Below are 15,042 nucleotides of genomic sequence, written 5' to 3'. Positions count from 1 at the left end.
AAGCTCTTCTGGAGTCACCACAGACTGGGACTACAATGCCTAGCACGATCCTCGAAATATGGTGGTCGCTTGCACCCATTAGCACCGCACCAGTCCTTCCTTGGGTGCTGACAGAAATACTTCCCATCGTGAATCTCCGTTGCCTTGCTTGACAGCGCTTATTTTCCCAGTACATGAAAAGGTCTTATTTGCAAGCGGGACTAGCCAACGTCGGTCAAAAGATTCAGAGAAGAACGATTCCGTGAAGATCTCTATCTCTCTATTCTTCTTGATCCAACCAGCGACCCGAGTTGCCAGTCCAAAATCAGATGGCAATTAGTCTTGATAATGATCGATTGTATGACAGCTTCTTGTGCCATTGTCCGAGTCTTGAGGAGCTTTTCTAAGGCGCCACATCCGCGAAAGAGGAGCTTGCCCAAAGAGTAAGGAAGAAGCTTGGTTTCTGCGTAGATTTGGCGATTTACGGATAGAATAGCAAGACTACGTCTGAGAGAGTTGTGATCTGGTGCTACTCGGGTATTCTGTCCTATTTCGTAGCAGTTGTCTTCGAGCAGACGTTGGTAGATGGCGTTCCTGAGCTCGCCCAGGAGATCTAGGAATGGTGACCGAGGAAGGTCGCTAATGCTATATTCAAGTCAGAGATTGTACTTGGCCCAGTGGGAGGTGCAATGATCGTACGAGTGCCATAACTTCGAATACCTCCAGCGCTGGTAGATGGTCGCTAGGTTGAAGAAAAACGTGAGATGTTAACAAGAGCAAGGAGACGGAGAAACGATCTAAATAGAGCGAGCATGCGAGCGAAGTGCTCGTGCTCTACTATCGTGAAGGCTCTCCCTCGATACATGTCTGACGAACTAGACGTGCACGGTCCAGTGTGGCAGTGACTGTTTCTGGAATCAAGTCATACCTACCTATGGGTACCCAACTCGATTAAATTAGTCAAACATAACCATGATGCATGACAGCTCCTAGCTCGGAGTCCGATTGCTCGTCATTGTCTCAATGACCCCACATACCAGATCAGTCGGCAGTAGGAAAGTCATGAGCGCGTATAAAAACCGCATCTCCGTAATCTTTTTCATTTTAACACAGTACTCACGATTGCAATATTTTATTCCTCAAATCAACAGCTCAATACCATTACTATTTATTTACATAAAACCGGTGGTCAGCGTACTCATGTCTGCCAACACGATCGGTTATCCCGCTTGCTTAGCTGGGATCGAGGACATGCTACACTGTATACAATTCAAAATTTTCTGGGCAGGATGCCGCTGCTGCGCTAAAGACAATTATGAGCACAAATGTAAAGACAGGCGCACATCAGGGCAATGCCGATGCGACGATAACCTTCAATGGATGAAGGACCCCTTCAGTCCTTTTGGCACTTTCGGATATATGATGCAAATAGAGCCTGCGGTTTGGACTGGTAGCTACGCAACATGTAGAGAATCTTCCACGGAGCTATGTACACCGGAAGAGGTAAACAAGTGGCGAGCCGACAATATGAGGTGGAGGCCCAGGGCAGAGCCTAAAACACTCGATGAACTGGAAATAGAGATGGGAAAGATCGAATTACGCAGGTAAAAGAGTATCTCAGGTAGCATATGCGGTTTGTAGTGTGGTTTGAGACGATGTTTGAGCTACTTACGGCTCCTCATTCGTGTTTCTTATTGCAAAATGCGGCACTTAATAAGCTGGGTATGAGCAATATAAGAAGAATCTTACAATACAATAGTGTGAGAATTCAGGGGACTTGCTATATAAAAGAAAAAGTGAACAACTCCAGAGACCTTGGGGACTTCTCTCGAGACAATTTTAGGTACTTAGTACGGCCCAGTAATAGGCTGAGTATGGCAGTGTTGGAACCAGCAAAACTAAGTATTTGCCTGCTACCTAGCTGCGGAAGATTTCATGCCTGTTACATCTTGCTTCTGCAACGGGACAGTGTGACTGTGAGAGTAGGGTCCTGGCTCGTGCACGTCAATGGTACCCACCTGCAGGCAGCTACAAGTAAGCTACATTTATGACTACATAGGTACCTGGTGGGCAGTTCCCCTTGGTAGGACACACAATGATAAGGGTCCGCGTTCAAGTCATGTACCTAGGTAGGAATCGTTGACTAATTAATGCGTCATTGACATTGGGAGCTTACAAGCAGTCAAACTATCCCGATATCGCGGGGTGCGACACATACGACAACAGGCACCGGTCATTTCACGCCCCAGATTCCGAGTTTTTGTTCAGTAAGCCGCATTCATAGGATGTTTGCATGACGTGCGGGTTGTAGAACCTCCCGAGATCTGGTTGGGATCTAAATGCTAACGTCGTTATGTTGAACCATTTTGCCACCCTGCCCATGGTGTGTAGTACGAGCACTCATAAAGCTACCTGGGCCACATCCCGAGATCCCTGATACCTTCGTCGATTGCTCTTCCCTTTACGACGCTGAGCTAGGGTCCCTCAGCATGCGTAGTTGCAGTAGCCCTTTCTGGGACCAAGTGATATTTAACTTGACACAATGTGGAACACTCAGATATGACAGCGAAGTTTGACCACTACTGGTCAAGAGTCTGATCCCGGGTCATCAAATCAACGACGTTGCATGAGGGATTGAGAAGAACATTTAAAAATGCAATCCTGTTTGCTAAAAGAGATAGTACAAGCAGGAGGAGTACATAGTGAATCCATCCTTTTCATCTCCAGTGTGCAAACGATCAGTTTGAATGTGACCCACTGCCTGTCCGTAGGTCGCTCTATTCCCCTCACCCTCCATTCTTATTGCAGATTTTCCCAAAGGCCGTTACATATGACTTAGCAAGCTCACATTCTCATCCGTAAGACAAGTAATTTAGTAGAAACACGAGCACTATAAGTTTTAATGGGGCTCAAACTGAGGGGTCGTTAGTTCGATCCCTCAACTAACCAAAACCGTAAATGAATTAGAGTCGGGAACGACCTGATTCATTTACACTTTTTGCCTTCTTTTTGCACTTTCACGGTAGATAGACTAAGACAGGTGGAGCTAGTACATTTCCGCAAGTTGAAGCAAACCTCAAAACCTGCTGAAAAGCAAGGTAACAGCAAAAAATAGCTGGGTACCGTAGAAGATGTGATACAGGTAAACATTGACGCAGTTCGGAAAGCGAATAAGAAGAGAAGTATTACACGTAGATTGTCACGAAAGAAAGTACTCTGTACAAGTCTGGCATATTAGAAGTCTTATTCAGAAACAATCAGTAACTTAGATTAGTAGCCAAAAAAGTATTATACCCGAAATACTGACCGAAGAGCCAAGTCCATCGCTCCCGAGTGACGTGCTAACATCTCGCGCACGTGGAATTCTATTTTCATGGCTTTGTGAAAAAGTTATTGATCCTCAGGCTTCCTTCGCCTTTATTGGCGGAAGCGTGTTCCGAAGATTTATGCAATTGCGATCCACTTACCTACCTGTCGACCCACAACGCCGAGACTGACTCGACACAACGAACATGACTCAGGAACTCATGTTCTGCAGCTCCGCAATCACGCCAGGTGGATTCCCCAACTTTCACGACTCGCGGCTGTCAAGCTTCTTCCGGACCTTACTTCCGCCAGCGGGATCAGGCAAGCATCGGCCACTGGTTTTGTGTCGCACGCACGTGTCAGGCTCAATCCTCACGGCTTCGCGGAAACGTAATAGAAGTGGAGATGTGCTATTTTGGTGTTGAAGTGAAGGACTGGATACACAATGGAAGACGTCTACCCGGTAGGCTTGTGTGGTTTAAGGTGACCCGTGTTTCGTCGCATCCTTCTACACACATCACCGCGGCACGAAGGACATTCTTCATAGTATGCATAGATTGGGGCTATTGAACATTACACAATATTATATTTTTATTGGTCATAATCTATAACTCCATACCGTAACTGTGGTATCAGCATTGCTAGAACAAGAACACCCTGGAAGAGTTTAGACGTAAATGTAACAAAGAGGTCCTCCAGTCGTGCTCATAAGATCAGACATCTTGACAGGTGGGCCAGCGGCGTAGCCGAGGTCAATGACGGTGTCGAGAGTAGTGTCCGGCGAAGGAGGCATGTTCATGAAAGTGCCAGTACCGGAGATACCGCTGGCACCAGTACGGGTCTTAAGGTCAAGTTGCTGCCAGATCCACCAGGCGCGGTCAATGCCACCATGATGGAGGTAGAACAGCGGGTCGCCTGGAGAGGTGAAGAGATCGCGGCCGGGGTCACCGCCCATGGAGTAGTGACCGCCACCATGGACACCGATGCTGCCCGAACCGGGAAGGCCCTGCATCGTGTTCTGGAAATTAGTGATATCCTTGGTGCCAAGAATCAAGCTTGCGATGGAGGATGCGTTGGCGAAGTTCTTGTTGGAGTAATCGGTCAAATCACGCTTCAAGCACCTCGGGTTGAAGCCGAGACCATCGCCGTTGGAGACGGAAGTACCGTCGGTCAGGCCCAATTGAACTGGCCCGAGGTTGACTTTCATGTCCTTGAAGGGTCCGCTCTTGATGCAACCACCACCGGTCCCAGCAGGAAGCCAGAAGTCGGGCAGGCCGTTTCCTCCGAGATTAACTTCTTTACCGCCTGGAATGAACTCTCCATTGCCGGACATGGAGAAGGGAGAACCGTCCAGCATCGGCGATTTCTCAAGACCAGATTCAGCAGTCTTTGCCCAATTCCAGTAGGGCTGGTATCCCTTGTATCCGCACTCTTTGCGGAGGGCTTGCTCGTATTGCCAGGTGAAGTATCGGTGCCACCCCAAGAAAGTACCGGTGTAGTGAATCGTGGTAGTTTGGTTGATGTGAGTCGCTACCCAGTCGTCGAATCGGGATTTCGCTCCAGGAACGAGCGAAGAAGGGGTTTTGGCCTGTTTTGCCTGGAAGCAAAGGACAGCATCGGTGTAGGCCTTGCGCTCTGGGTTGCTTAGAGAATTCCACTCTCGGCGTACGGCAACATTCTTGCTATTGCATGTCCCTCGCTTCAAATCGTTGCCTGATAAAGTGGCATTGACTTGTTGCTGTGCAAATAGAGCTAGTTGGTCGAGCTGTTCCGCGGCAACTTCGGTATCGGGTGAGGCTGCCGTGGGTAGTGTAGCACCCTCTTGAGGAGCCGGTAAGGCATACGACAATGTGCCCGCCACCAGCGTCAGCACCATGGAAGAGCTGAAACGCATCTTGAATGGAACGATCAAGAACTCTGAGATAGAAGTAAAGAGTGATACGATCCGCAGGAATGCAGGAGGCTGAACTGTAAAACGCGGGCCGGGGCGACTTTGACAGAAAGTTCGATGGAGATTTCCACGGGCTGCCTGTCAGCATATAAATGGCTTTGCCGCACCGTCTCGGTTACATTTCTTCAGCAATGCGGGCTTGGGGCGAAGACCAAATTGTTCGGTATCGGTGGAAGAAGATAAGATTGGTGCCGTGCAGAACAGCTAGGTGCTCGCACAGATCTGAGCGTAGCATCGCCTTGCAGAAGGCTAGAGCTCACACTCACATGCATTGACGCCAATTATACACTTGTACCTGGCGCATTACAATTTACTCCACTTCTCGCCGAATACACGTAGGAAAGACCCTGAAAAACGCGGCTGTGTTGCCGTGCTAGGTCAGAAGCAGTATAGCTAGTACACGATATTGACGCCGTTTGCAATGCGTCTAGCTCGATTAGCCGCAGATGGTGCGACTGAACAAGGCCGATGGCACGTGTATGCCAGCGGCCGGCAGTTGTTGTTCGAGCCCAAGCATGTGTTTTTGAACTGACTCCCCACATTCAGACACATCTTCCGCTCCTTAGCCTGAGCCCCTGCTGCGAGTCGGAGAGTGCTCGATAGAACCAAGTCAATCATGCCTTGTTCCAGCTAAGACGAGAATCTACGAACGATTCCAATAACCCGCACGGTACACCATGAAAGCCTGCGAGTGTTCGCGATGTGGGGCGAATACCCGACAGAGTCATGCTGAACGCGATCGTCTACACATCATCTGTACAGCCGAAGGACTGGTAACCGGGACCCATAAACGCCTGCATGGCAGAAGCAAATATGTTGACTGTAGACTCCATGGAATCCTGGCCTTACCTTCAGCCTCTCAACACGCAATACGTCGGACAATATTGCAGGAATCTTCAATGGCAGCTCAGAGAAATCTCTTACAACCACGCCACACATGTGCATACCCGGGCATAGATCCCTTTTTGAGCCACATTGCCGTCCCGTGTGTGGTATTCGAATGGAAGGACGAAGGCCTGCGCAATGATTGTAGCACGTTTTCGGGTCACCCAGACTCGCCCATCTCCCGCTTCCGCGGCGGTCCCTTGCGAATCACATCGGGCGAGATTTTAGCTTCATCTTCTTGTCGCTTTGCTCGCTTGGCGCACAAAGCAGCTAGAGTCGCCCGATCCCAGCAGCGCTACCTCCTTGGTCGATAGAATCCTCCCAGCCTGTCGGTTCATTGCAGCAGAATGCTAGTCGCTGTCCCATCTCGAAGGCGGCAGAAGTGATGCATAAAACGTGTTTTAGTTTGATGTAAGGACGGAGGAAGGCGGTGGTGCCTGTTTCCGGCGCTAACTGACTCTAGGTGCTTATGTAATGGCACATTCCGGCAGCGCCAATCGAGTCGCTTGCAGAAGTGGAGCTTGAATCAACTCGATCTTTAGCGATCTTCACTGTTGACCCGCATCTCCGGAGGACGCTCTCCCGCTTCACCTAGCCGGGTTGATTGACCAAGCTTTGGTACTTGCGGCGCGGTTTACATCTGAATTAAACTCGTTCTTCGTTTCGGCGGCATCGTCTTTCATCGACTTTCGACGACTTTCATCGAAGTCTTCCTCACGCTTCCCGTGCCAGATAGGCGCCCGCCACTCAGGGCGGGCCGCTACAAACATACTTTGACCCCAGGTTTAGCTTCTTCAGGAGAGCCCTCCGGCCAGTGCCCCTGGATGCTGATTGGCTTAAAGGCCTAAACCGCGGAAGGGGCTTCTTGTCGGGCCTGAAATCGCCATCCGCCATTAGTCGAGTACGGAGTAATACCCGAGTATTGAATGATCACTAAGAGGCATTACTCCGAGTAGGTATGAAGGATCAGAGACGGGTTTCTGATACCTTCATGACTCCGTATGACCCGGACGTCAAAGCCTCTATCTCTCAAGGCCCAAAGCCTCCGGACACACTGCATGCAATGTGCCGAGGTTCGCCTCTTGCATAATTGATTACACCTTCCAAGTCACCAACCAAGGATGATATGTTTCCAGGTCTTGCACGTGCATGTCCAGTGCCGCAATCACGTTGCAACCCTGTAGGCTTTCTGCTCCTCGTGTTCATTGACTAAAGACGATGCTTGCAAAACATGCAGAGCTGACAGAGAGAGGATCTTCCTGGCTGTTCCTATACCAACTATGGATACTGAATCCGCACCTTAGCTGGCGGTTCTATACCCATTGGCCCACCAGATTCAGTATGCACAGAAGGCCCGAAACCTTGTTCTGTAAGCATGCAGGAAGCGGTTCGCTACTCGTTCATCGTTGACCACGGCAATTCTTTGCTGCCTCTGGTTTTCTCTCGTGTTGAAAAGCCGCCTTCCTTTCTAGTGCGATCTATCTATCAAGTTTACCAAGTACGGCTAAAAGCACGCACGGCGGCGATCCTCTAAATGAAATGTGGTACAGTGTCGAAGTTGGAAGCGTACATTGCTCCTTAGCGTCGCAGTCGCTGGGTAAATTGATTCAATCATCGCTTACATCTGAGACGACTTGTCATGCACGCCACACCTTGACACATAACCCGTCGCATGGCCGTATGCCGAAAGGGGTTCCACTCCAGCTTCGTATGCACGGCACGATGCGGGGCCTATCTGCACTGACATCGACTATATACCAGGAACCTGCTGATCCTCCAAGAAGGAGACCTCTTGTAGGGGAGTACACTATAGCAGCATTCACGATGAACACATTGTCCCAGCGCGACAATCCACCTGTCCGGCCAGATGAGAACCAGGGACCGACCATCCTTGCTGCCACCTTGACGGTCACCATCGCTGCCTTATTTGCCGTCATTGCGAGGTTGTATGTGAGGTTACGAATGATCAGGAATGTCGGGTGGGATGTAAGCATTTTCGACAGCGTTTGGTGGAATCTTCACTGACAAACTCTACCAAGGACTATGTTATGGTAACCTCTATGATATTGGTCAGTTGCTCGAAACTGATTTTCACTTCTTCATGACGCTGACGACTGGGAAGTGTATTGCAGGACAATGCATTATCATACCTCAGGTTTACTATGGAGCTGGACGACACATTGAGTACATTGAGATTCACGAGTTTCAGAACTCTTTCAGACTCAATTTCGTCACCCAACCGCTGTATCTTTTCGCAATCTGCTTGACCAAGCTCTCTGTCGGCTTCTTCTTGCTCCGCATCGCTGTGCAGCCTTTCTATAAGAAGCTGATCATTGGGATCATGTGTAAGTCAACTTTTTATATGCTGTGTAAGGAAACAACTAAAAAGCATAGGCTTTATGTCATTTTACACAATTGGGTGCTTCTTCACCATCGTGCTGCAATGCACCGATCTTCGTGTACAATGGGATCAGACCGTTAAGGGAACATGTTGGAGCACAAAGACACTCAAGTCTTTGAGCTATAGTAATCAGGCGCTGAACATTTTGACTGATGTTGCCTTCTCAGTCGCCATACCGGTGAGTTGACGCAACGCAAAGACTTCCGCTCCGCATAGTGCTAATGGACACGCAGATTCCGATGCTCTGGAACGTGCAGATGAACCGACGACAAAAGGCCTCGATTATTGGTATCCTCGGTCTCGGCATGTTCGCTACTGCTGCAGCGGTCGTCAAGCTATCATACGTCTCCACCTATGGCCGCTCGGGTGACTGGCTATGGGACTCTCGCGACCTTACCATCTGGACAGTCATTGAGTGCAACGTCGCCATCATCGCAGGTTGTCTACCATGTTTAAAACCTCTCTTCCGCACTGTCCTCGGCTCTACATACGGACGTGGAACGCGCAAGACTGAGCCTTCTAAGTACATATCGAGACCCTATGGACCAGGCACACCGCAGCGCTCGAGAAACTATTCCGAATTACATTCAAACAAGACGGCGGATACCGACTACAAAGGCTATGGTGGCAAGGATGCATACATGCTTACTACCATAGGCACGGAGAAGCACATGGGCGGTGATGTAAGCCGACTATCCTCTGGAAGGAGCTCGCCAAACCAGGGCAAGGACAGTTCGGAGAGTATCGCAAGGCTGAACAGCGAGCCTGGTTTCGGTGGCTTGGGACGCATCGCTGTCACAACGAAGGTGGATGTGACAGAGTCTGAAATCTATGACGACAGGCAACGGCACGGTCGACCAAAAGCAAAAGAAATGGTGTGAAAGGGATGGAAGTTGTTATGTGCAGATGAGATACCCATGCGATATTAATATTACGATCTAATTATGCGTTTCGTCTCCACTTCGTCAACGGGTGTTCTCGTGGCTGCCTGTCCTTAAAAACAACCGATATTGGCACAACCCTCCAAACATCATATCGCGACGCATGTCCCCAATAATGGGACGCATGCTCCATATCAGCTCGGCGCCATCGCTACACGCCGCGCACATCTCCCATCATCGCACCCCACCTTCCAGACCCTACAAACACCGATCATGACCACGGCCCGTCGCGGAAGGGTGCGCGAACCATCAAGATGGTGTGCACTATGAGCGCGCGAACACCCCCTCAATAAACCCAAAGCAGGATATTTCGAGTGGACCAGAATCGATGAGGGTGTGGTGTCTTCGGTCTTGGACCAATCGGAAGACGTTCAGGCGGACGCCAGTGTCTCACTCGCTAACGCGTGAGCATTGCGCGTGAACACCTGGATTCGAGACACCGCCCATCCCACACCGACGACTTTGACTCAGCCACGCCGGGTATCCTAGCTTTGAAGGCTGGAAGACTGGATATATAGTGTGGAGATGGGAAAGCTGGAAACGGTGATGGAAATTTGACGCCTTTTGTGCACACACGATGACGAATCCGAATATGAGTGTTCCTGATGCGGCGAAGATCTTGGCGTATGTCGCGTTCGTGTGGCTGGCGCTGAGGTCGTTGAGTGCATGTACCTTTGTGTTTTTCGGGTTGAACCTGGAGGTGTGCAGGGTTGCTGCGATACAGGTGCAAGGGAGAAGGACGGGTTGTTCGTCGCCGGGAAGAGCAGGGAGTGAGCGCGCAAATCCGACACAAAGGAGGACTGGTAAAGCTTCCTCTACACTGAAATACACAGCCCAAGCTGACGCATCTGAAGCAAACTCGTCTTCACGACTGCCATCCAAAGGACCTCAGCGGGCAGAACGACACACTCCACCACCGCCACCGTACTCCTTCTCCCCACTATCCCCAACTTCGGACAGCAAATGCGCCGACCCTACTTCCGCGTCTCTTATCACTCTGTATGAGGATATCATCGCATCTGACGCACAGACGATCCAAGTGCAGCAGGAAACCATGGCCTCGCAACAGGACATCATTCGCTCGCAGTCCCAGATGATCATGAAGCTGCGCCACTTGCTCGAAGAGCAAGATCAACGTATCGAAGAGCTGGATGAGGTTGCAAGAGGGCTGAGAGTGCGGAGATCTGGGCTGGATCTTGCACCAAGATCCAGAAGTACCTGACTTGTCATTTCGGCAGAGCATATCTCAAGCTTTCCTTTCTAACCCAAGTATCATGCCAACGGCTCTTCTACACTGCATCGAGTTGCTAGGGTCGATGCCCGTGGGTACTCGTTGTGGGGGCACCAGGGTAGGTGCTCATGTGATGTCTCGCTCACGTGCACACGCGTGCCTTCCACATCAGCCATCGGACGCGCCACACCCCAATTGACCTTCTTCTTCACTCCTACTCCTCACTCTTCACACCGCCAACCCTTGGTGCACGACAACATGGCGCCCACGCTCCGCAGCAGCACGCAACGCAAGACTGCAAGTAGCGCCAAAGCTGCCAATGACGCAGGCTCCACACGCAAGCCACGAGCTCCACTTACTTGCAAGCAACGATACACACGCACCAAAGGTCTTGTCAGTTGGAAGAAGTCAAAGAAGCTCGATGCCATGTACGTCTCGCATGCTCTCGGAGGTCCACTAAACAAATGACTGACAACATTCCCAGCACCACTGCGAATGCCACAGATTCGCCACTGCTGTGTCTCCCCGCCGAGATCAGAAACATGATCTTCCAGTATGCTTCTGTTCCAGACTTTCCCAACTGGATCGGCTGCTACTTCAATGCACGCCACCTCATCTCGCGTAGTACCACTTCGACACGCGCTCACCCAGATCATCTCAAGCAATTGGCGATTTCTCTGCCGCGCGTGTGTCGCCAGATCTACGCCAGAGACTGCGACGCTCATCTACAGCGAGAACTGCTTTGCCTTCCAGAACGAAACCGCGATGAACAAGTGGCTGGACAAGCGCTTGATTGCGCAGCGCGAGGCGATTCGCTGGATGCTGCTTCGATATCGTGTGTACGAGCGTCAGATCTTTGATGGCAATGACTGGACGTTTAAGCGCGAGCGGCAGAACATCGCGGGGCGGGCAAGGACTATTTGTCCGAATCTTGTCGAGATGGAGGAGGACGACTGGCTCGACGAGTGTCTTTGCGCCAGTCCAGCTATTTATCTCCTTGATGATCGGAGCCGTGGCGAAGACCCGAGCTCTGGAGAAGACTTCATGTATGTCAGTGACTCGGATTGGTGAGTTGGACTCCTGATTCTCAGGACGTCAACTTTTACATTGCCGCAAGGTCGCAATGTGGAAATCGAAGTGGTGCAAGGAGCAATTTCATCGCAAACCGCGTAGTTCATGTGTTGAGGATAACAATGCAATATCAAATCAAGAAACCAGTTTCCAAATCTCCCCACCCACTACCATTTTCCACACCCCGCCCATCCGATCTCCAACAACACTGACCACATCTCCCCTCTCATCGACCTCCTCCCACACATACTGCGTGCCTGTATATCTCCAAACCGTCCCATCTCCATGTCTACTATACAAGAAGTCCCCGCTCGCATGTATCCCCACCGCGCCCGCATCCTCAATGATCTGGCCAATAGTACTCCTTCAAATTCAAAAACACTACCAGACCATCAGCCTGCAGTTTGTAGAAGTCATTACCACCCACAGCAATCGCCACATTGGCGCTGTTCTGGTCAACGATTTGCCAGGAGCCAGAAGTATGTGGCCAAGTAGACCGGACAAGGTCGCCTGTACTTAGCAAATTCCAAAGTGTTTTGGAGTCCGTGATAGCGATTTGGCGCGATATGGATGCCGTAGGCTGTTCGATGGTCACCCACGAGGTGCCTGTGCCGGTGTAGCGCACGACCCAGCCGTCTTTGCGGCGCGAGTAGAGCTGATCTGACGCAGCGACGATGTCTATGACGTTTTCTGAGGCGGCGCCGATGGGGGTCCAGGATTGGCTGGTGCCGGTCCAGAGATATGTGCTGCCATCGGTGTGGCGCTGGTAGAGCTTGCCTGCCGCGCCAGCGATTTGAATAGTGTCGGGGTTGTTGTCGGGACTGGACCAGGCGCTGTTGGCGTAGCGGAGGATTTGGCCATTCGAACGCAGTTGGTAGAGTCCATCGTTGACTGAACTTGTTGATGCGGTTGAGGTCACTTGCATGATGTTTCTTGTTCCGCTGTTTGCGTCGATGCGACTCCATTGAGGTGTTTTCCAGCCGTAGATCTCGTGTATGCCCATCTTGTCATCGGGATGTAATGGGCGGATCAGACCTCCGTAGTAAGCGAACATGACCGCGGCTTCCACTGCGCTGTGACTGAGACCAAGTGCGTGGCCGATTTCGTGGGTTGCGGTGTAGCTGAACAGACGGTCGTCGGTCCACGCGTAGTCATCGTTTAGCGTCACGTTGATACTTCCTGACTGCAGATAGACACCGTCAGAGACCATGGATGTGAAGCCGTAGCGGGTATCTTCGCGACCCAGTGATTTGAATTTGATATATATGTCTGCTCTGGCATTGGGTGCAGCTTGTTGGAATACGATAGGCATGAAATTCATCCAGGATGCAAAGGCGGCACTATGATCACGTCAGCGATGAAAATATGCTGTTTAAAGGGAAGTGAACGAAACAGTAATTCAAGGATTGAACGCTCTTGGAGCAGGCAGCGTAATAGATGGAGCATGGGCGTCTTTACCTAACAGTTGACTGTTGCTGCGCTTGAGGCAGATCAGAAGAGTAACTATCGAATCGCCAGGTAACAGTCGACTTCGCCCACTTCGATCCCCAGACTACATATCTCCTGTGCAACCCAGCCGGCGCTTCAGCTGCAGTCGCGTTGTATGGTTGATCTGTTCCGCAACGTGGCTTTGTCATAATGTCCATCATCTTATCGCTGAATATTCCGTCCACTGGCTCATCAAGCACTCTCTGTATCTTCCGAATGGCTTTGGTTAGATCTTCGTCCGGCACTATCGTGTTGGGTCTGAGCCATCCGTAGAGCTTGTAGAAATCGTTGACATGTTTGGAATGCTGCTTCTGATCCAGTGTTGCGGAGGGTAATGACGGCTTTGTCGGCGAAGCGCTTGGTATGATGGCAATGTTTCCCCTGCCGATGTTGCGATGCGGGCTCGCAAGAGAGCATGGTACGCCCCCAAGGAGCAGCAGCAACGGTAATAGTATCATCTCTCAATCTCTGCTATCGGAGTCGAAGGCCCGCAATAGAGAGCGCAAGTCGAGAACAAGGAGATCACTCACTTAAGTTGAAGCTTTTCCTATACATGAGGACAGCGTATATTGACTCACGGGGCGCTTTCCAGTGTGGTGTAAGAAGAGCTGCAGGCTGATGCTCGATTGATCCTTCCACAATTCCACAGAGAAAGCTCACGTTCTTATTGGATGTTCAATACATTGGCTGAGGTAAACGCCCTCAGCGGAGATGATCTACACAACTGTAGCCTGAGGTAAGATCAAAGGACCAGTTGGATGACTATACATAGATGATCTTAACGAGTGTTTTATATATCATTCGCAAGTAGTGGATAAGCAAGCGTGATCTGTTTTGACTGACATTGATAGCAGTCATCTAGACGTCGGTCGGGTACGGCCCGTTTCTCTGAGACTATACTGCAGGGCCGGTGTAGAGGAGCCGCGTACGCCTAGGTTCAAGCAGACGCTAATGTAATCCTCGTCAAGACCCTGGCGACGTCCTCATTTGGGTGACTGCTGTGCGACATTATTCCCAGATATTCGCGGTCAGCAGCAACTCGCTTCCAAAACGACGTTGATGGACAAGCACGATGTGCGGGCTTTGAGTGGCGACCAGCCTAGAGTAAAGTATTCGAGGCGCGCTTGCAGCTCTAATGGACCCGTATCTCGATTGACGTGTTCTCGCTGCGCAGTGAGTTTTGTGCAACAGCCGCGGCGATCGGATATTGTAGATTGCCTAGGCTGTAGGGAAGGCGAGGGTGCATCTAGCTGAAACCGTCGGCTCCATTGTTAAACAACGAAGCCATAGACGAAAGGAAGAACACCTGCCCCGCAAAGCTCAAGATATGTAGAGGTACTTGAAGAAATGCAGACTTGCACGGTGCATTTCGCCATACACGATCAACCGTGACGCGAGCCCTGGAGTAGTTGCAGCTTGTTGAAATGCGATGCGATCCAGAAATAGAACACATATTCATCCCAAGTTACTAGGTCCAGCTGACCTGCAGTCGTATCCGATATTGATCGACAACGCAGATGGGCAAGCCTTCAAGGGTTGAGGGGATTTTGAAGTGGGGTGCTGCAGATTCGCGCGGTCGGAGAGCGTGACGCGTTTCTGGCTGTGCAACCCCAGCTAAACGTTCAGGGCGTCTAATCAAGATCTCTCTGTAACCAAGGCTGAATAATAAGGTTTTTGTTTCCACTATTTAGAAATGAAAGAAGCAAGATGAGATAGAAAATAATTTGGTAGAGTCTAAGTAGAGAAACTTCTCTAGTAGCTAGTTATGTAAGCAAGAATTAATAGAGAC

General features: G+C 50.5%; 6 protein-coding genes across 6 annotated transcripts; 3 read left to right on the top strand and 3 right to left on the bottom strand.

Moving 5' to 3' along the window:
* Positions 1-3,952: 3,952 nt before the first annotated feature.
* On the bottom strand, positions 3,953-5,179 carry SNOG_04568 (hypothetical protein; the record flags this gene model as incomplete). Its single annotated transcript, XM_001794931.1, has 1 exon — positions 3,953-5,179. The coding sequence occupies one exon, from the start codon at positions 5,177-5,179 to the stop codon at positions 3,953-3,955; it is 1,227 nt and encodes a 408-aa protein (XP_001794983.1).
* A 1,529-nt stretch (positions 5,180-6,708) lies between these two features.
* SNOG_04567 (hypothetical protein) lies at positions 6,709-7,015 on the bottom strand (the record flags this gene model as incomplete). The annotated part of the gene is made up of 2 exons (XM_001794930.1): positions 6,709-6,892; positions 6,972-7,015. 2 exons carry the CDS (start codon positions 7,013-7,015, stop codon positions 6,709-6,711), a joined length of 228 nt encoding a protein of 75 aa, XP_001794982.1.
* Positions 7,016-7,945: 930 nt separating this feature from the next.
* SNOG_04566 (hypothetical protein) lies at positions 7,946-9,403 on the top strand (the record flags this gene model as incomplete). The annotated part of the gene is made up of 4 exons (XM_001794929.1): positions 7,946-8,125; positions 8,277-8,466; positions 8,516-8,700; positions 8,756-9,403. The coding sequence occupies 4 exons, from the start codon at positions 7,946-7,948 to the stop codon at positions 9,401-9,403; spliced, it is 1,203 nt and encodes a 400-aa protein (XP_001794981.1).
* Positions 9,404-10,040: 637 nt separating this feature from the next.
* Positions 10,041-10,685, top strand: SNOG_04565 (hypothetical protein; the record flags this gene model as incomplete). The annotated part of the gene is made up of 2 exons (XM_001794928.1): positions 10,041-10,087; positions 10,172-10,685. 2 exons carry the CDS (start codon positions 10,041-10,043, stop codon positions 10,683-10,685), a joined length of 561 nt encoding a protein of 186 aa, XP_001794980.1.
* Positions 10,686-10,952: 267 nt separating this feature from the next.
* On the top strand, positions 10,953-11,765 carry SNOG_04564 (hypothetical protein; the record flags this gene model as incomplete). Its single annotated transcript, XM_001794927.1, has 3 exons — positions 10,953-11,145; positions 11,199-11,247; positions 11,393-11,765. The coding sequence occupies 3 exons, from the start codon at positions 10,953-10,955 to the stop codon at positions 11,763-11,765; spliced, it is 615 nt and encodes a 204-aa protein (XP_001794979.1).
* A 340-nt stretch (positions 11,766-12,105) lies between these two features.
* On the bottom strand, positions 12,106-13,086 carry SNOG_04563 (hypothetical protein; the record flags this gene model as incomplete). Its single annotated transcript, XM_001794926.1, has 1 exon — positions 12,106-13,086. The coding sequence occupies one exon, from the start codon at positions 13,084-13,086 to the stop codon at positions 12,106-12,108; it is 981 nt and encodes a 326-aa protein (XP_001794978.1).
* Positions 13,087-15,042: the final 1,956 nt, after the last annotated feature.

This window comes from Parastagonospora nodorum (assembly GCF_000146915.1).
Source record: "Parastagonospora nodorum SN15 chromosome Unknown scaffold_6, whole genome shotgun sequence".
Lineage (NCBI taxonomy): Eukaryota > Fungi > Ascomycota > Dothideomycetes > Pleosporales > Phaeosphaeriaceae > Parastagonospora > Parastagonospora nodorum.
The sequence above is the reverse complement of the archived record's forward strand: the minus strand, read 5'-3'. Positions and strand labels throughout refer to the sequence as shown.